A 21,692-nucleotide genomic window follows, 5' to 3' on the forward strand; every position below is an offset into this window, starting at 1 on the left:
TAAGGTTCAACTACAAGATAAGATGACATTATATGTCTGGTGGCAAATCTTTTTAGGGCTGCATAGTAGACAGCATAACACTCAGAGAAAGCAATATAAGCTCAAGGAACTGAGTGCAGTTTCATCCTGAAGGGGAAGTGGACTAAGTGCCACAAAAATTATGGGATTTTACTAGTCCTGCTGAAAAACTGTTAAAACCCTAAGGTGTCATCAAGTCTGTTTACAGAAACTTTGGCAAACTTAGTCAAGGATACTGAATGCTGTTTTTACAGTGTTTATGGCTTTATCGTAAAATCTGTAGAATTTAATATCTAGACGCATATGCCTTTATTTTGATGCTTGCTTATTTTTCTTTGAGTTTTTGATGCTTCATTTTAGTATCAGCCGGTGCACATTAATTTAAAAACAGAGGTTGATTGTACAGGTTTAAATTAAAATGACATTCTGAAAGGAGCAGTTGCCTTTAATTACAAACAAGGACATATTCTGTTGCTCCTGTTATTCTTCAAAACATAAACTTTTTGTCACTTCATGGCTTTTCAAAGCACAGCAAAAGACATAAGAGCAAACAATGAAGCTCATTTAGAAATGATTTTTTTCTCTTATGAGCTGTGCTGTGTCTTTTCAGCACTGAATGGCAGACAGTGCTTTTATTTGAGATCATATTTGCTTGATGAGAGTAAATGTGGCAAATATACATGTATTTTATGTTAAATGAGGCTTCTTTGAAATACTTTTATTTTTATATAGAGAAAAATGTTTCTTAAATTATTTTTCAATTTTCCCAAAGAGAACATTTTTCATTTGCTGTCTGTGCTCCTCACATGTATGTTAACTAGTGTTATGAATTCATATTAACACTGAATGTTTAAAATTTAATTGCACACTAAAGTTTTTAAAAATGTTTTTCTGTGGATGTTCAAGTATCTTGACTACTGAAGGCTGTGCTGCCTTTATTTTTTTATTTTGTCCTGAATACCAACACATTCAAAAAGAGAACAATGCTGTTTGTGTATCTGTGTTGAATGACATAGCAAACAACAGGGGATGTAAAAGAGGACTTTCTTCTTTATTGAATTACTTCACTGTACACACTACTAAAGCTGATGTTACATTATGTGATTTTTAGCTGTGGGGTATGACAGATTTGCAGATGGCAGTTGCTGATCTTGTCACCGGTCTTTGTCAATTACGTGACTGAAAATCACTGGGCATGTCACAACTGCCAATCGCATGCTCACCTTCCAGCACAGTCTTGCGCGCCCCTTTTTTTGATAGCCAGTACTCTGCTGCCTATTGAAGCTGGTGCTGTACAAAGGGTTAACAGGTGTGGTGGGTACAGCTGCAGTCTCTGCCCTTTTTTTCTTTATTTTAAATATAAACCACGAGATTTCAGACATGCAAGCTTCTTTGTTATTTGTGAGGTCCAAAACACCCATGTTTCTTATTACTTGTCACTGAATTATATGTATTATATGCATTGCACTCCGGATGAGTATTCTTTGCTTATCAGCTCTCATGCACACAGGACCCATCCCTACAACTAAAGACAAAATCAAACCTGTCTGATTCTATCGGAGTGAGTCACAGACTAATTGGAGTGAGTCGCTGGGCATGTTACATGACACAACAGGTTTCATGGGAGTGTGCTGCTGAAGGCCCCTCACTCTCTAAAATTATGTCGATGAAGACTACAGATGATAATCGTTGTAAAAGTTGCATAATGTGAAAAGGTTAAAGTTAAATAGCACACACATATATTTTAACAGCTGCCTAATAGATACTGTAGTAGTATGTCCTACATAGAGAGAATTTTAAAGTAATAGTTGCCTCACATAATACATTGCACATCTTCCACTGGACTTATCAGTTATTTAGCTAGAATGTCTTCAACTTTCCCCTTTATTTTCTATCTTCATCACCTGCCTTTTTCCAGGCTTAGCCAGTTGCTCCCCCAAATCAGCATCCTTCACTCCCGGCATTCCTTGCCATACTTTGTTGTGAGACCCATTCTTTTCATATTATCTGACACCATATCCAACCATACCTTCTTCATCCTCCCTCTGAGGTAGTTTTCATAAGCTTCTTACAAATCAGAATGGGAAGCTCTCCCAGAATGTCTTATAAAACACACCTCTAATGTTTGTTGTCAGTATTGTGCCCACACCTCAGTCTGCACTCAACATGTCACCTAAGTAGCAGAACTTACTACTTACTACTTTCTCCTAAACAACTTCATTGCCAATACTTGAAATTGTTCTTACTGTATCATCATTCTCCAACCCTCTCATGCAATTTGCACAAGTAAAGATCACACTCACTGTCTGCATACTACATCTGTTATTCTCCCACTTCCATCAACCCACGTATTGGATTCATTTTCTCTCAACATCTCTACTTCACACATTGTGTGGCCATGCACGGCCTCCCCCAGCCTCCCCTCCTGAACTTTTGTCTCCAACCATCACCTTAGTTTTTAAGGCCTTTCATTTCCTCTCACTTTCCATTTCGGCGTCTTCTCCTTAGGGTCCTATTCATTACTTGCCACAAATAGAAAAACATAAGCTTACAAGACCCTCCATGGCAATGCTTCACACTTCTCTGAGCACCACTTCATTCACAAGAAATGAACTCAGAAGAGTACCCTGGTGCAGCCGCACTTTAACCTCAAAACTCCTACTACCACATCTGCTGTCCTGACCACTGTTTGTGTTTCTCTTACATTTTACTTCACTGCAGACACTATTCATCCACACCTAACTTTCTTAATGACCACCTCACTGCTTCTCACAGCACCCTGACAAACTCCTTTCCCAGAGCTACAAATACATGATGCAGTTTCTTTCCCTTTGTTATAGTTCAGCCAGAGTTCCTCCCTGGCTTAGTTTCAAATCCATATTTTATGTTCTTTTTGTCCTTTGTTGAGCCATTTTTATGCTAATGTCACTTTTGTTAATTATCTGCTATATTTTTGTTTTGCCTGTGTAATGTTTCATGTGTTTTGTGGGAACTGCCAGTCACTGTCAGGAAATGCTTACCGCCCCATAAAACCAAATAGTCTCCCATAGTGTTATACTACATTTTTCTTTATGTCACTATATCTGGACAATACTGTTATGAGTTTTATTCACATGTGCATGTTAACTTTGGCACACAGGGGCTCAGCAGTTAGAAGTGCTAGCCAAGCATTGGATTAGATAGCCTAAGACAACTGGAGGCTTGTATAGTCAGCTTAAACACAGGTTAGGGTATTTCTGTCCTCTATCAGCACAAATCTCCTTTCCTTATTGGGAGAATGAGAATCGGCATGTAAGCACTATGATATGTCTGTATTTTGGGGAAGAGGAATTCAGCCCTTGTTTGGAGACAGAGAAGACCAGCAAATGAAGCAAGACATTATAAAAAGTCTGGACAGTGACCAGACCCTTCGAGGCTGCGTCGACACAAAGAGTTGCCGAAAAACCTCCCAGCGTGGGGACGGAGAAAATGGCTGACTGTGTTGATCCAGATTTCCCACCTGGATAAAAGTCTGTCCATATGCCTCCCCGTCTGTAACCGCGTAAAACGTCAGTAAATGTAAGCTAAAAGATATTTTGTCTCATGTGATTCTTGTACCGCCGTAATCACGATGGGAGGGATATCGCCTTTTCTGGTATATTATGATATTGTTTAATTATTTAATAAGCCACAATATTAAAAGAACACATTTCCAAGAGAGCTAATGCCTCTGCAGGAAACACATAGTTCCTGGTTTTTCATTGTGAATGTGTTCTGAAGTTGGTCTGGAGTTGGTGAGTTCTGGTGTACTTTGCTATTCTTACTGATTTTGTGAATTTCTGGAGTTCTGCTCTTCTTGTTTTCCTTATGGAGACTACCAGGAGGCGGCCCAACTTTCTCACTTGCCCTATCAAGACAACAAGGAGGTGATGTCCACCAAGAGGTGAGGCCACCTGCCAATCTTCACCAGGAACTGCCCTCTGCCCTATAAAGCTGGAGGGTCTCACACATTTCCAGGCAGTTCATTGTGAAAGCGCTCTGGAGTTGATGAGTGTCTTGAGTGTCTTTTGCTGTGCTTTATACTTTTTTACTTTTCTAGATTTTTGATCTTTTTCTTTGTGTTTTGACCATAATATTGGATTCTGTTTTGGGACTGGGTCTGCTTTGGATTGCCTTATTGTTTAGTCAATTTCTTTTAGCCATTTTGTTCCAAATAGGATCTTTTGTGCAACAGAGCATTTTGAGAAAATAAATCCTTTTGTTTTTATAAAGTTTCTGTGTTTGCACTTATATATCTGGGGTTTAGCAGTAGTGCCTCTAGTGGACATTTTTGGTACTGTTTAGGACTACATTTTATGGAACTCTTTAGTGTTTTGAATTTTAACTCCCTTCGCTTGGTGCTTTTTCTGTATTTGCCTTGACATTGAGGATTACATCAATTGTTACCTTCCCTGACATAAAACCAAACTGGATTTCAATAGCATTCACTTGATCCCTGATTCTCTTGTCCAGCACTCTTTCAACTACCTTCATTACTCACTTGAAAACCTTGATTGTCCAATATAATTCACACACCAATGAACCAACATTTTCTTTGTAAACTATATTGAGCAAACTCCTTTTACATCCCTTCAACTGCACGACTTTCTGCTATCTTCAAAATTTCTGACATCACTCTATGTGGGCCTGCAGCTTTCCTTGTCTTCATTGCTTTTTTGTGTATTTGTGACATTATCTGTGAAAGCTTATGTCTTGTTCCTTCTAGTTTCTTATGTTGAACCTGATTATCCCATTTTTTCTCCATCCCAATAAGTAGTCTATCTTGCTCCTTACACCACAACATTCATATATCACAAGCTCAGTTTCCTCCTTCTTAAATATGCTGTTCTACATAACCACTCCAGAACCCTTTCACCTTCAGCATTCTGGTACCATAGTTAATGCCGTATTTACTTTATTTACTGGAAGTGAATCATTACATGTAGCACTCTATCATAGTATAATCACATCTAAACAAGGTAACAATGCAGATGATAATTTAACAAGTTGAATAAATCTGTCATTATTATTTTGCCTTACAGAATTTTATTTTTTGGTTTTGACATTTTGATTATTAATAATGTTGTTATTTGGTTGATTTTCATGCAGTTTGTTTGCTACATTTGCCAGCAGTTCATGTTGTTTTCAGCAAGGCCTTGATCATAATATTTATCATCAACAGATCTGTTACTGGTCATGTGACACAGAGGTCACATGTCATTTTGTGTCTGTGGCCTGCAGAGGGGCACACCAGGTCCCCAATACCCAGCACAGACAGAGGCAGACACAAGTTTCAGCACAACACACGCTTTTATTCTGTTGAGGGAAACTCTTTCCAATCGTTTCCCACTTGCAAGCACACAATACAAAGCACAATATAGCAAACAGCAATTCCTTTCTCTTCTTTGTCTTTCTTTCCATCTGTGTCTCTGTCTCTCCTTCTGCCTCCACTCCTCCTCTAGCCATTGGAGCAGTGGCAGCGGGCTTCTTTTATCCTGTAACTTGGAGGTACTTCTGATGGCCCATTAATGTGGTTTGGAAGCACTTCAGGTGAGGCAGAAGTCCGACAAATTAAGGCTCCGCAGCCCCTGCAGCACTACCTGGTGGCACCCACGGGCTGTGTCGAACTTCAACCCCCATAAGCTGGGAATCTGAGGCACCACTGCACACCGGGAGGGGTTGCCATCTAGCGCTGCGGGAGAGATAATGCCCCGTGTATGTTCTTTCCCTTGGTCCTTCTATTAGAAAGGCATCCTGGCTAGGCAAGAGTGATTGTCATCCGCCACAGTCAGTAGACCCTTCCTTTTTAAGAAGACAACATGTAGCAGTCTGTGTCCAGTTTTTTGGATTAACTAATAATTACTGACCTTCTGTGTAATGATTTTGGTTAGGGATTCTCAGAAAAGTTTTGTCTTTGAGACTTTCACATTTTGGGTTCTTTTGATAGGGTTATTTTAGTAATCTGGAAACCGTCCACCTGCCTGAAGACATTTGTTTGGATAGCTTCTGTAATTTGTCTTCCTATTGCTTTCTTTTCAACTTGTTTGTATTTTTTCATCCTTTTGAACTGCACTTTGTCTTCTTTTGGGCATGATATTATCATTCTAGTATTCAAAGGTACTTTTTAGCATTTTTGGCAGTCTCTAGTAGAAAAAGACACATCTGTATTATTATATAAACATCAGTGTTTTTATTAGAGAAGGAATAAGGTGAAACTACTTTTAAAGAGTTAAAATCTTTAAAATCATCAAATTTAAAAAGAACTGAAGCCATTTTCATCTTCACAAATGTAAAGTAAACAGAAGTACTGCTTTATATTCTTGCTCTCACAGTAGAACATCTGCTTTTTGTCTTTCCGTATTTCTTCATTGTTAAGACACTGTGGTTCATAATTTGAATTTCCTGATTTTGAGGCCAACTTTCTTTGATTTTAAAATCTACAGTAGGTATTCCTCTAGCTAATGATTACTTGATTGTGAAAATTCTTACTGATTATGACTTGTTGCTGAAGATTTTATTGCATTCTGCAACTTGAAAATAAAGTGACTGTAGTGGCTGATACAACAGGCTTAAGGAAAGAATTTTTGTTTTTCTGTTTTACTTTAATTTTTATTTTGCTTACATTTTGCTGCTTGATAACATCATCAAACACACATTTGATAATTTGTTGGTAATTCATAAATGTCAATAATATGTTTGTAATTTACAGTATTATGCATTGAATAATTGAATACAGTATATTATTCACTTCTATTTTTCTTTTTACCTTAATCTGTAGTCATATTTACTATGCACTTCTGCCTGTGTATTCTGAAAAAAGCGCTGTTTAAAATAAAGATGGTTTTCTTTTTTGTTGGCTGCACACTGCACACTTTCTGGCAGTGTGTCCTGTCTTTTGGCAATAATTAAACTGGCATGTTACAGCGGTGTGATTGTCATCTCAATGATAACAGATGCCACCTACATTAGCTAAAACATTCTTTGGTTGCTTTGCTTCATACTTGTATGCATGTAAAAATATGGAAAGTCATTTCTATGGCTTTGTGAAGCTGCCATTTCAACTGTGATCTGTTTTTTGTCATCTCAGTGCTCATTGAGATGCTCTTCGTGTTGTGCAAGCACTTCCATATTAAATGTCACCATCTGTATGATAAGGAACAGTTTCAGGTAAAAATTAGTTTTACTAATTTTCCAGATAATTTTCTACTTGGTGGGTATGAGGCAGTCAATTTTTTGTCATAAATTTTGTTTTCAGTAGGACGGCAGTAAAATGCCCCCTTTATTGTATACACTTTTAAAGTCATCAGTAGCAAAAATGTTTTTAATAAAGAGAGTTTTATACTTTTCTTTGTAAACTTTTGACCTTACCTTCTCCTAAATATGATTTCTAAACCCATCCCTGTCCCCATAATACCATCTCAAACCCAAATACCAGTCTGAAATTCAGTCCTGTGGCTGCAGGTTGTCATCCCAACAAACTTCTGCATTTAATTGGACTCCTAACTTGATTAAGCAAGCTGCTGTTTCCCAATTTCTGTAAGAAATAGCAAAATTAGTTTTGCTAAATTTTTGCTGGAATGTAGCAAACATTTATGTAGAGTACATGGGATCATTTTTGTTTTTTTAATCTTGGTTTTGTAAGGTTTTCCTCCTCATCATTATCATGATTTCATTCCACTTTTATAGCTGTCTTTGTTATGTAAGGTGTTATTCAGTGAATTCAGTGTCATTTGCCTTGGTGTCTACTCCACTTATTGTCGATTGTCATTATTAGAATAAAATGAAGTGGGGAAACACCACAGAAAACGGTACACTAATAGGAAAACAACAAATATATGGCAAAAATACAAATATTTTAAATTTCACATAACTTAAATTTCACAGCATTTTTCTGAATGGAAGATTAAGAATAAGAAAAAAGATCAACTAATTAAACAATGAGATCAGTTAGAGGTAAAGTGATGTATTGATTGGCTGGGACAAAAGGCACAGTGGGCTCCAGGACTGGACTTGTCATTTTTCCTCAGACATCAGTGCCTCTATTTACACATAGCTTTTTCTACAAATATTAAAATTACTTGTCATAAATCTGTTGACATTGTCATATTTCCAAACATACTGTATATGAGGCAGCATATTTTTCTTCATGGTAATTTGGTTCATTAGCCATCATGCTGTGCTTAATGAAAATGCTGATGTCTTTCTCCAAACCCATCTATGTTAAAAGTGTGAAAAAAAATTCTGTACGCTATGTGATCCTCCTGTTTGACTGAGAAATCAAAAGAAGAAATGATCAGGTCACATTGAACTCAATCATTTTAAAATATGCCAATATTGTTTCATCTGTAGGTCTTTTATCAATGTATTGTCAATCAATGAGATAACTTGCTGCCATGGCATTAAAGGGAGTTTCAGGATTTGGGTTTATTAAAAACTAAGATTATTTAATAGCATATAGTTACAGTTTCCTGAGTTACAAGTTGTACTGGGACAACACAGAATTCTCTGAAGTACTTGTATTTCACAAGTACATTGACAAGTGTTGTCAGATATAGCTGTCTATACTCAATGCTCATAGGAAAAACAGAAAGAGAATAACTGACCAATTCATATTTAAAGAAATGATCCTCGTAGCCCTGGTGTGGATTATATGGGTTTGAGAACATTATGCTTCAATTTGGAACAAGTTGATGTACATTTGATTTTTTTACAGCTTCAGTGTGTAAAGTGTCCTATGCATCATATAAAAACAAAAAAAAACTGCAATGCATTTTCAGTCTGTTGAATTAGCTGCATTAGTGGTGATATTTAGTTGAAACGTTAATAAAAGAAAAAAAACGCAGCGATTTGGATATGATTGATACTGACATCAATTATTGTTACTTGTGTTTGTATTTAAGACTATTGTTGACAAGAGAAGTCACTTTATACCTGTGTATTCTTTGTTGTTATAATGTCAATTGGAACATAAACATAAATCATTTTCCTAAGGACTGTATACTTTTGCTTTGCTGCTGTTTTTAATTTTTTATACTTGTTACTATGAATATTTCACTCTTACTTTTTTTTTTAATTGTTTCCTAAATCTCTTTCCAGCTTCAGTCACATTGAAAGATTCTATATGCTGTAGAATAAAAATGTGATGATTCATTTTTATCTCAGTGTAAATCAAATTTGAGCATAAATGTTCTAATTAGAACTGCAGCTATAAACTAAGATCATAAGAGGCACATCATAAATAATCCACAAAACACTTTGTGGCAGGCTCTAGAATTGCTTGATAATCTGCCACATTGTAGACTTTGATGAGAGAAGTTTTTGGAACGAAGGAAAAAAGAATAACCAACTATTTTTATTTTGTTTTGATCTAGTTACTCAAAAATGATGAAGCTGTCGCAAAGAAGGATGTTCAAAGGATTCTGGAGCTCAGCCAGAAACAGAGGTGAATATGATGCGATGTGTGGTGGGTACCCATGTAATGCCATGTTGATCAAAAATCCCATAAAAGTCCCTGCCAAAATGTTTTATCTTACTTTTTTTTAAGACTTTTATAAAACTTATCCAAACACAGATTGCCTTTGTCAACTTTCTTGTCAAACAGAGGACATGGTTTCTCTTTTAAATCTTGAGGGTCAAACACGGGTATAGACATTTATTGACTAATTCCATTAATAAGGTGCCGCTTCCTTTTTCCAAATCAAATCCTTGTTTAGCGACTTTGTACTTCTGTAAGTTTAGAATTAACCTTGAGTGAGAAACTTAAATGAGGTGCATGATATTGAAGAGCTCAGGGGTTCTTCCATTTCACTAACGAAGTAACAACTCCTTTTCAGTTAAAAAAGAAAATCATTTATAAACAAATATGTTCATGTTAGTCTGCCAAACATCAAATCCTAAGTAACAGATATTGGGAGGAAAAAATATAACTTTGGTTACAATTACCACCTATCAAACGTACTGCTTGTGAAAAAGTTACAAAATATACATAAAAAATAAATCAGCCTATGTTACTGAATATTTTCTTGATTTACAGTTGCCAGGTTAAAATTGGTTATTTTTTGCTCACTGACATTTAAGACATTTTCCAGAAGATAAAGTTTACTCTGTCTTATATCATATTTAACGTTGCAACTGAACACAAATTATTATTCAGCTCAGTTGATGAGCTATTGTAGGCAATCAGTAAAGAGAATTCAAATGCAAATCAGTGGGCAAATACCGCTCAGCTAAATGATATACAGAAAGGTAAGACGCATATTATAGGGCTATTGGAAACTAAGCCAAAATGTTTTATTTAGTATCACCCCAATCATTTAACATTATTGCAGAACACACTGCAGAGGCACCATAAGATGCTTTGCTGATGTAAATATACTGTTTTCATTTTAACTGAGACAAAATAAATAACAAAAAGAAATGTTCGTCATGTTGTCAGTATCGAGGTGACAGAATACAGTAATAAAAATTCAGCCTTCTAGTTGAGCTCTCAAAGTGTTCCCAGCATTATTCAGAAATACTCAGTTTTAATCAGCTAGATTGTGTAGACTTTCAAGAATACATTCATTCATTTTTGCATTTCCTGTGTCCTAATTACTTATCAAGCACGCAGTTCTTCATTGCCTGCTTGGGCACCACTTGACCTTAATTGTTAAATGAAATTAATAATTAAATTGCTTGCCTTAAATTAAGTGTAATTTTAGGTTCTTGTTCTACTATATGTTTTATTGTCATATTAAACCATTTTTATTCTGTATCATTTAGTTTATACAGTATGTTTTCAAGGGCATGCTTGTTATCCACATAGCAATAAAAAGCTTTTACAAACAAATTATATTTATTATACTTGTACAAACTGCATATTTATTTTCAATTGCTGAATGGCGAGATTCACTTTTGTAGTGTATTACTGTGGCATTTGTTCTGCGTTCTGGCTACATGTAAATGCTGGCTGTATTAGTGTGATTTGCTAAAAGCTAGGTTTAGAAATTAAAATTTGACTTCCCTTTTGTAGGTTTGAAACCTATATTTACCAGTTAATATGTAGTTTTTTTGTTTCACTGTAGGTGAAAAAGTATCAAATGATATATTATATGCAGTCATTTATACAATCAGTTCTTGATTGAGGGGACTGTAGTAGAAGATAGGGGTAATTGGTAATCCAAATGAAAGGTTAACCAAAACTAATCTAACTAGATTTAAACACAGCACCAAATTACAAGTGGAGCATTAAACTTTTCCAGACTCACCTATGGTAGCCTGATAAACAACTTCTTCTAGCCAGTCACATTTTATTGTCATTGTGGTGATTTGCCCAGGAAACCTGGTGAAATCATCTATTTTATGGTGTTAGCTACTGGAGTTATATAGTAAGGGCAAAATTTTTATCACTCTAAGCTCACTGTAACAACTTCTTGGAACTGGAATTAACATCTCTATTTCAGCCACATGCACATGAGCAAGTCAGTCTTTTTTGGAAGAGCCGTTTACTGGATATTTGAATTTTACTTTTTTACCATCATTTACAAGTATTAATCAATGTGAAGAATTGAAACTGTGCAAGTGGTCACAAAGTCAGCAGAATTAGAAAGAACATAAAAGGCTGCTTATTCTTCTTACCATAATGGATCCAATATGATCATTTTGTGTTTAACCCAGTAGAATTATGTGTTTGAGTGAATATTTCCAGTGGTGATAATACATCCATTACATAAAAAGAAACTATGACAAAAAAGATTGAAACACACAGTTTAAACTTCCTGGATTGTGCAAACCTGATGCTACACATATTTTTATACATACAGTAAGTAAATGCAAAGATTACATATTTGTCCAAAAGTATGAGAGAAAATCACAATCATGCACTATCATTCCAAGTGTCTGATTAAGCAAAGTAAATACTTTCAAGGTTGACATTTGTTCTTACTTACTCAATTCAAAAATACTAAATGAACAAAAATATAATCATCATCTCTTTTCTGCTTATCCCAATGAGGGTCAAGGTAACAATGCACTGAGCTGGGCTGACTAACCCATCATATCCTCAGCAATTTCTTAAAGCAACACCTCCCATGGAATTCCATTATGCTTCCAGGCATTTGAGAGATATAATCCTTCTGGCATGTTCTGGATCTGTTCCCAGTGGGCTATGCCATTCGCACTCCCTGTGGGAGGATTCTGAATATATGCCCAAACCACCCCAATCAACTCATCTTTGTCTGGACAGGGAATGGATCTACACCAATGTGCTGAACTCCTCATCCTATTACAAAGAGAGTTAGTGAAATCCCTTCATTTGTACTTCTAATTTCATTCATTATATCAATACCTGGAGCTTATGACTATAGGTGAGGATGGGAATGTGAAGTAACTATTCCCCCATCAACTCATCTTTCAACCCACTTATCTAAAGCAGGGTTGCTGGGAAGAAGGAATCTCTCCTTGCAAGCGTCGAACGCAAGGCAGGAACAATCTCTTGACAGGAGTCGAACTCAAGCAAATACACACACACACTCCAGAGTCAATTTAACAGTGCCAAACTACCTAACATGCATGTCTATGCACTGTGGGAAGAAACTGAAAAACCCAGATGAAACCCACCCGGACATGGGGAGAATATGCAAAGTCCAGTTTCCCTGATGCAAGCAGTGCTACCACTGTCACCATGTTGCACCATGGGATGACAAGTAAAACTAAACTCAGTTCAATTGGTCAATTCTGGTACAATGCCCACAAGTTTTCTGCTGCAGGACATTCTCACCATAATTTCTTTTCTCAATTGTGTTTGAGATCTCTTTTGCTAGCGTAAAAATTACATCTGCTGCATTGCTGTTGGCTGTACCAACAGAAAGATGAATATGTTGCTTTACATAGGTCTCTCTTGCTTGTGCACCTTCGTGTCCTTAGATTATAGATGGGTTTCCAGTTTTATTTTTTGGAGAACAAGGTTCAGTTACTCTTTGTTAATATAATCACCCTGTGCAATAGTGGTGCTGCTATACGAGGAGTATAAGTTAAGGCCAGACAATGAGCCAGCCTAGTGCTTACAATGGCTATAAAGAAAGATGTGGATATTTTGCCATTGATTTAATGAGTGCACTTAAATCTGAAACCTATTGACTATAATTCTATTAATTATGGTGAGTTATGACTGATCAACTGCAGTAAACGGTGAATGTCTGAGACATCTCTAAATATCATTTGACCCAGAAACTGCATTTCAAAGAGAATGTACAGTTTAGTTGAACTTTATTGTCAATGAATGATGAGCTTGTTTGCAGTGTCAAAGCAAACTGGACAACGGTCCACAACCCCGATAGTGTCCAACAGCAGGTCCTAGGGTTGCCACCATGTATGGCACCAACAACCTTCTGGCCACAAATCCTTTGTTCAACATAGTCCATTCTCAGATAGCCTTGGATTTTAAGTTACTCTTAATTTCTTAACAGAAATACTTATAGTAATATCAAATGGGATAAAAGTGTCATACAGTATGAACAATTTTGGTGTAATATACTATAACACACTACTTATACTATGCAATGTTCAATATTATCCCAAATTGGAAAGAAATCAAATTCTCTTTAATATTTGTTTAAAACATTCAGAATTTTAAAATAACTAATTTATACTGTATAATTCTTTAGTAAACATGCCAAGTCTGTGCTTAGCTTTTTTATTCTACTTACTGATTGATCACATATAAAAAAACTATTATAGAGGGGGTTCTCAATCTGCATTGCTGTTTATTGTATTTCGTATGATATTTGCATTTGTTTAATTGATGTGTTGTCTTTTATAATGCTTTTGTTTCCACATCAATTTAATAAAAAATAGTCATTTCAGAATCTGCGTTTCTGCAGGAGAAGCCCTTCCAGAAGTGAGGAATGACGTCATCCCCAAAGGAGACATAAAGTAGTCACTCCTAAGAGAGTGTCACTCCCACTTTACATTGAGGGCTCCTAATCTTGATGTGGTTACCTTTGATTTAATTGAGTATATCATTTAAAGAAGTGCTGTTTGTCTGGCCAATTTGCCATGGATAACTTTGCCAAGGTACTTACTTCTAGACAAAGTAGTTGTAAGAATTATCAAGGTCACAATCCTGAGAGGAGTAAATAATAATTTTCTTAACTTCAGATGAAACAAATCCCCAGGCATCCAGCAATAGCAGATATTTATTGGTAAAAACTTAGTAGTAAGTAAAATATCTGATATGTGGGTCATATTATTTTTTGAAACATCACATTATGTAGTTATCCCTTTAAGAAATAAACATCCACTGGATCAAATGTATTTAAAATGAATAAGCAACTAGTATTTTACAGTGCCAAGTTTCATTTGAACTGTGTGATTAGTTATTGAGTTATTTTGTTCACAGATGCACATTCTGACACACATATCCATGGGCACACACACACAAACATAAAAGATAGACAGACACTGAGACATTTTAGGTCCTTTTCAAGGAAGCCTAAAATGTGCAAGTCTGTTAAAAATTCATATATTCAATATTTATACATACATACATACATACATATATACAGTATTGGGAAAATAAGAGAAGTAAAATGTGAGTAACAACGTTTCCATTTAAAAAATAAAAATTAGCAGAACACAAATTGATAGGGTTTCAGACAAGTTTTCATAGACACCAGCTTTCATAGACTGTAAACTATAACAGACCTATAAATTGCAGTAATTAGATAAAAATGTAGTTTTTGCTCAAAAAATGTACAAGTTTTACCAATGGGTCAAAGAGGCATATCTTGTGAAACTGTGAATCATATGTCCGCTGTTTAGGGATTAATTAATTAGTTAACTGCAGTACTATATGCCAAATTTTTTTTTTCATATGAACAAGAATAAAAATGAATTTCAAATCCTAGTCAAGTACTTTAGTATCAAAATGTAGCCAGAAAACATATATTGTCGATCAGAAATGCTGGAACTGACAAGTGCACAATTTAGTATTCCTTTAAAGTCTGTTTGAAAATGTTAAAATGCCAAAATACACTATTCCAAGAATAGTTTTAATAACATGTCAAGATCAATTAATACAGTTGCTAGTATATCATGATTAATACATGTGTCATTCCTAATCATGATATAAAATGTTATATAATCATAGACTGATTAATGAGAGTAGTTAAATTATTGTTAATATTTCAAAGCTGAGCATGTTTAATAAGAAGTTGGTCATTGTAATGTTTAGGTAAAGCTTAAAATGTGCTTTATTTTCTGTGTATGTGGTGCTGCCCCTCACCAGCGGCTCCTGCTGCTCTTAGTATTCACAGCACGAGGGCATATTGCCACCAGCTGGCTGCTAAGTCTTCAGCAGCTGGTGTGTTTGGGGCTGGCAGTCTTAGCTGATTTATTTTAGATCTAATCTTGGCTGATTTGGTGTCTTCTATATTGTTATCATTGCATCAAGCAAAATACAGATTACATTGCACTTGCTGTAAGTGAACAAATGTTGTAACTCCATACGTTGTTCTTTTTAGTGTGCCTTGTAATTGGGTTTGCTGTGAAGGCATTTTGTTTAATTGATTCAGAGATATTGTTGGTATCTTTCATCTGCTTTCCTGGAAAACTCTGTAAAAATGAAAACATTATTCCAATTCCTTTCAACTGATTATTTCAGCTGCCTTTCTTTCAGGAGATTCCAGGAATCACATATATATTTCATAACTTAATGGTCTTCAAGGAGGCTGTGAATACTAATTTGTTTCAGCCTGTATTGTCATGAAGATAACATCTTGCTGTGTCTCATGATGAATAAGGAAACAAATATATATTTTTTGCTTATGTCCACTAGAGCTGATTATAATTTGCAGAAGCTAAGTACCTTAGGACTAAACAAAGCATCAGCCTAAATCAAAGCTTGGTATCGTAGCAAGAAATTTCTCCAAAAATATTTAATGTCCTGAAGAGCAGCTACAGCTCTGTGTAAGCAAGCAGAAAATTAGTAGTAATGTAATTTGCCAACAAAAAATCCAAGCCATATATTGAAAGTTCTTCTTTAGTAAGCAGTGTAATTGGGGAGGTTTACAAAAACTGAAAGACATTTGAAGACTTAATAGGTTGATAATTTCAATAAAAATTGAAGAGGTTAAAGATGCATCATTTTATGTAATTGCAACTGTAAAAAAAAGGCAAAACTACAATTATATTAAACACCATACCAATTCCTAGAAAAAAAATCATGCTAAATTTCTTCAATGTGCAACAGAAAAAATAAGCTGTTTTAATAGTAGGCTTCATTACACATTAGTGCTGATAGAAATAAAGGTATTTTAATACATTTAATATTTTTTGTACAGATAACAAGCAGGGGCAAATGTGATTCACTAGAATCATTCCAACAATTACTCCCAAATTAAACATAAAAGCCACAACATGAAGCCAGAGGCTTTAAATAACATCTGTTACCCATACATAATGAGAATCAGTCTTCATATAAACTTCATTTTTTTTTTGCGAAGACATTCTCCCATGTCTACATTTAAAACATTAACATAGAGTTTTTGTTTGACTGGCATTTTTGTTTTCCCTTCCTACTTTGTCAGCTTCACACAATTCAATGATTATGTCAATGGACAGATATGGCTAGGATCCATTTATGTTAATCAGTTTGACACTGCCTTCTCTTCATTTTTAAACATATAGCTTACAGTTTAGGTTAGGCATCCATTAGAAACCAGCTATTAACACTCTGTAATCAATTTATTGACTATGCCATTAACAAAAATATCATTGCAACATTAGAACAAGCAATACAAGACCAGGCCATTCAGCCCTACAAAAACTTGCCAGTCCTATCCACTTAATTCTTCTAAAATACCATCAAATCAAGTTTTGAAAGTCCCTAAAGTTTTACTGTCTACCACGTTACTTGGTAACTTGTTCCAAGTGTCTATGTTTCTCATCGTAAAGAAAAACTTACTAATGTTTGTGCAAAATTTACTCTTAACAAGTTTCCAACTGTGTCCCCTTGTTCTTGCTAAACTCATTTAAAATAACAGTCTCTATCCACTGTACTAATTCCCTTCATAATTTTAAACAATTTAACCATGTCACATCTTAATTTTCTATTGCTTAAACTGATAAATTTCAGCTCTTTTACTCCTTCCTCATTGTAGCTCTTGAATGAACCTAGTCACACTTGTCTGGACTTTTTCCAGCACTGCTATTTCTGTTTTGTAACCTGCAGACCAAAACTCCAGGTGAGGTCTAACTAGTGCATTTTAAAGCTTGAGCAGAACCTCTTTGTACTTGTACTCTACACATTGTGCTACATAACCTAAAATTCGGTTGGCTTTTGTAATGGTTTCTGTACACCATTTAAAACGTAGAGTCCACCATGACTCCTAAATCCTTCTCATAAGTTGTACTCTCAATTTTCAGACTTCCTATTCTGTATTCAAACCTAATATTTTTAGTTCCTATGTATAATACTTTACATTTACTTACATTAAATTTCACCTACGACAAATCTGCCCAAGCCTGTATGCTGTCCTACTGTAAAGATTTAACGGATTCCAGATTATCTTGATATCATCTAAAAAACTTAACCAGCTTGTTATTCATATTCCTATACAAATCATTTACATATATTAATAATACTAGGTATTCTTAGTCTTGAAATAATTTGGTCCCATTTTTAATGACAAGTCACTTTATTGTCAGTCACATCACATAGCACAAATGTACAGGTGAGCAAAAAATGTTTATGTAAGGTACACAGAAATATTTTAGTGGAAATTTACACAACAGAATATACACATAATAAATACAGTTACGTAAATATCAAGTCCTCAGTCATATACTGTACACAATAAATTCATAAGTAAACAATTAAGCATACCAACAATTTGTACACTATACAATGTATACTTATAACCCAAAATAGTTGTGATACAATGAAATGTAGGAATAAAGGAACAGCAACATGAATGTTGAGGAGGATGGGATGTTGATAAGTGTTAGTGCCAGTCCATATTGACAGTTCAGTATCTTAACAGCTTGATAGAAGAAGCTGTTTTGGAGCCGTAATACTACAATTATTGTCTGGCTGAATGTAATAATGTCATCAGTTCGTGATTCAGGTGACTGGGGTCATTGATGATTTTCCTGGCTTTCCTTCAACATAGCCGAACATCAATGTCTTGTAGGTTAAGAATGTCACCTTCAATGATTTGATGGGCAGAACAAACTAACCTCTGCAAGACTTTGCAACTGAGGGCAGTGCAGCACTTGTACCAGGCAGTCATGCAACTATTTAGAATGCTTTAAATAGTGTCTAGGATAAAAAGGCACCATCTTCACCACTTTTTTGGTGTGAACAGTTCATGTAGGGTCTTTGGTGATGTGCAAATAGAGAAACATAAAACTGCTCACCCTATCCACATTAGTCATATTTATGTTGATAGAGAAGTGTAGACCTACTTGTTTCCTGAAGTCCAGTATTATCTCTTTGGTCTTTGTCACATTGAGGGAAAGGCATTTTTTGTGTCAGGGCACTGATCCCCTCTGTATTTAGTCTTGTCGCTGTTGAAATAAGACCCACCCTCTTTGTGTTGCCAGCAAAATTGAGGTTAGACTCGTTCTTATCCGTACAGTCATTGCTGCAGAGGATAAATATTTACCATATAATAAATACCATATATATTTAAAATACAGTATCATGCTTTAAAGGGACATAATACTTTATAATATTAAGAGTGTTAATTAAGCTGCTAATAATGGAGACCTAATTCATATATTTTATGAAATTATTAACTTATATACAGTAGTTGGCAGTTATGTTTTACCTTGGAACTTTCTACAGCACTTTTTAAGCACTTTGAGCTACATTTTTTTGTATGAATATGTGCTATATAAATAAATGTTGATTGATTGATTGATACAGTGCTCACTGCAGAGTTCTACACAAAAATACTGCAAAATTGAATTGAATATTTTCTGTAGATAAATTTAGAAATTCATATTATTTATAAAAGATGTTTAAAATAGATGTCTGTCCATTGTAGTTAGTCCCACTTGTCAATGCATTCCACGATGATCAATGTTTTGTATCTAGTTTCTCATTTTAAAAAAGATATGGATAGGTTTGACGTAATAAAATAATGTTGTCTGAGGTAAGCACGTTTTTGCCACTGCCGTAACACTATCCTCTCCAGCCCCCAACTCAAATATCCTTACTAGTCATGAGTCGATACACTTAATCCACATACAACACCTATTGCGATTCAGGCCCTCTAATACAGTAGTTCCCAAAGTGTGGGTCGTGACCCCAATAAAGAGCTGGGGGGTGGGGATCACAACTAGCCAATGACTAATTTGGTAGATTATATGAAACTCTACCCTTTGATCAGTACACTCGGACTGAGTGGCTATAACCATACTGATCCTGAGAAATTAATTAATGAACTGCAGACAACAGTCTCACAGCACAGTACATTGAACTAGTTCACTGAAAGAATCAGTTCCTGTACAGAACTGAGGAATGAACTGCAGACAATGGACTCGCAATGCAGTACACTGAACTGCACCAAAAGAATTAGTTTGTGTACTGAATTGCAGGCAATTGACTCGCAGTACATTGAATCGCAGTTCAGTTCACTGATGATATATGTATGAAGAGATTGCAATAGAAAGGACACGATATGAAAAAGGAATGTGAGGTAGCAGCACACCTTGAGCTCAGAATTTACCATATTAAACACAGCTACATTTTCAATGAGTTCTTGAATGCACTGGAATGAATCAATTGTCTTTTTGTCAATTGTTATTATTATTATTAATATCTTCTGCCATGTCGTTTACTCTTCTTTGAATCGTATTATTGGAGCAAAGTATTATTTTGAACTTGCCGGCCTCTTTTTTACCAACCTTTATTTGCACCATATCAACAGCTGTCAGTAAAATCTGATTTTTGGCAGTTATATGTGGCTTACAGGATTTTGCAATATGAAGTGCAACTTGATACTTACTAGTGATGCTTTTTTCATTAGTACTGGTTCTTGAAGTAGAAATGGCTTGCTCCTTGTGGTGGTATTTTAGCTTTCTTTCAAAGAATTCCACAGGCTTGTCTTTTTTGCCTGAGTGTTTGCTATTTAAATGTTGAGGTAGCTTAATCCATTCTTTTGACAAACTACACACTGAGGTTTATTGGAAATAACAGTAAAATCATATTTGATATATTCATCACCATACAGTCTATTTTTCTCTTTTTTCTTGTCACTTCCAGATGTAGAATGTTCCATTGATCTTTTTAAAAATGTATCCATCTTTAAGAAAATGGGTATAGCTCATCCTTATCATTAAAAATTCAATACCAGTAACGGTGCACTGCATGATAACGTGCAGTGAATACACTTGACTTGAGAATTCATAATTTTCATACTCCTTCTCTGTACGTTTTGCATTCATTTGCTCAGAGGTTGATGCACTTGCTTCCTCCCTAGCGGCCCGCTCCTTCTCTTCTTTCGTCGGCATCTTTTCACTTTAAAACTGATTGAATCAGTGTTTGTGTTGCAATTACATAGTATGTTTTCTTTAATTTTTCACTTAAGATGGCACTTAAGTCTTGAATCTGCCTCAAGAATGATTTAAGATATGAAGAGGTAGGGGAAGTGACGGCGAAGGTGGTAGGGATGAGAATGGCACCCATACGCATACGCCGCACAGCTACCAACAACAGCAACATTTATTTATATAGCACATTTTCATATAAAAAAATGTAGCTCAAAGTGCTTTACAAAATGAAGAATAGGAAAATAGAAGACACAATAAAAAATAAAAATAAGTCAACATTAATTAACACAGAATAAGTAAGGTCCGATGGCCAGGGTGGACAAAAAAAAGCTGCCCTGCTGGCCACTGCAGAGAGTTGATTCTACAATAAAATTAAATTAAAATTAAAAGACCGTAAATCATCACCCTGAAAGCGGATAGTAGACATCACGTAGTATATGTGTCCCAAGTTTCAGGTTAATAGTTCAAATAGTTTGCGAGCTACAGGTGATTTAAAATCCTGGACAGACAAATGAACAGCCACGGTAGTGTATTATATATATATAAAGATTTTACTTGTCACTCAGCAGCACAGCTTTGAAATGATGTCTCATCGCTCTTCAGTGTTTATATACTGTAAATAAAACCAAATTGAAATTTCCAGAAGACTCTAGTGCCGTCGAGCAACGATGCAGCAATTAAAAGTAATTAGCATGCATTTTCTCGAACATGGTGGAAAGTCCAAGAAGCACAAAGAACAAAACAAAAACAAATAAATTACATTATTGGGTAAAAGATGTTGCTAGTGTTTCAACTATTTGATTAGTATTTTACCGCCATCCTGCTGCTGTTTGTTTCCAAGTGGGGTTGATGGAAGATTGCAAATGAAACTCTCACCCAAAAGAGGGTTGTCCATTAAAAAAGTCTGGGAACCACTACCCTAATACAATACTCCCACAATATAGCAATTTTGCAAAATAATAAAATAAAATTAAATAAATAAACAAAATGTTTGGAAAAAAGTGAAAAGGATTATCTTAAAATCAATAAAACACACAAAATTGTTAAAAACATTACATATGTATAAATTCTTACTGCTTCTGTATGACTCCAAATATATTTTTATTGTGTTTTGTGATTGT

At 35.3% G+C, this 21,692-nt stretch overlaps 1 protein-coding gene across 1 annotated transcript in view; it reads left to right on the forward strand.

Moving 5' to 3' along the window:
- Positions 1–21,692, forward strand: part of luzp2 (leucine zipper protein 2) — a 708,607-nt gene that overhangs the window by 413,557 nt on the left and 273,358 nt on the right. The window contains exon 3 of the mRNA XM_039753635.1: positions 9,408–9,478. Coding sequence (XP_039609569.1) covers positions 9,408–9,478 — 71 coding nt within the window. The remainder of the gene's footprint in view (positions 1–9,407; positions 9,479–21,692) is intronic.

Source organism: Polypterus senegalus, chromosome 1 (assembly GCF_016835505.1).
Source record: "Polypterus senegalus isolate Bchr_013 chromosome 1, ASM1683550v1, whole genome shotgun sequence".
Classification (NCBI taxonomy): domain Eukaryota; kingdom Metazoa; phylum Chordata; class Cladistia; order Polypteriformes; family Polypteridae; genus Polypterus; species Polypterus senegalus.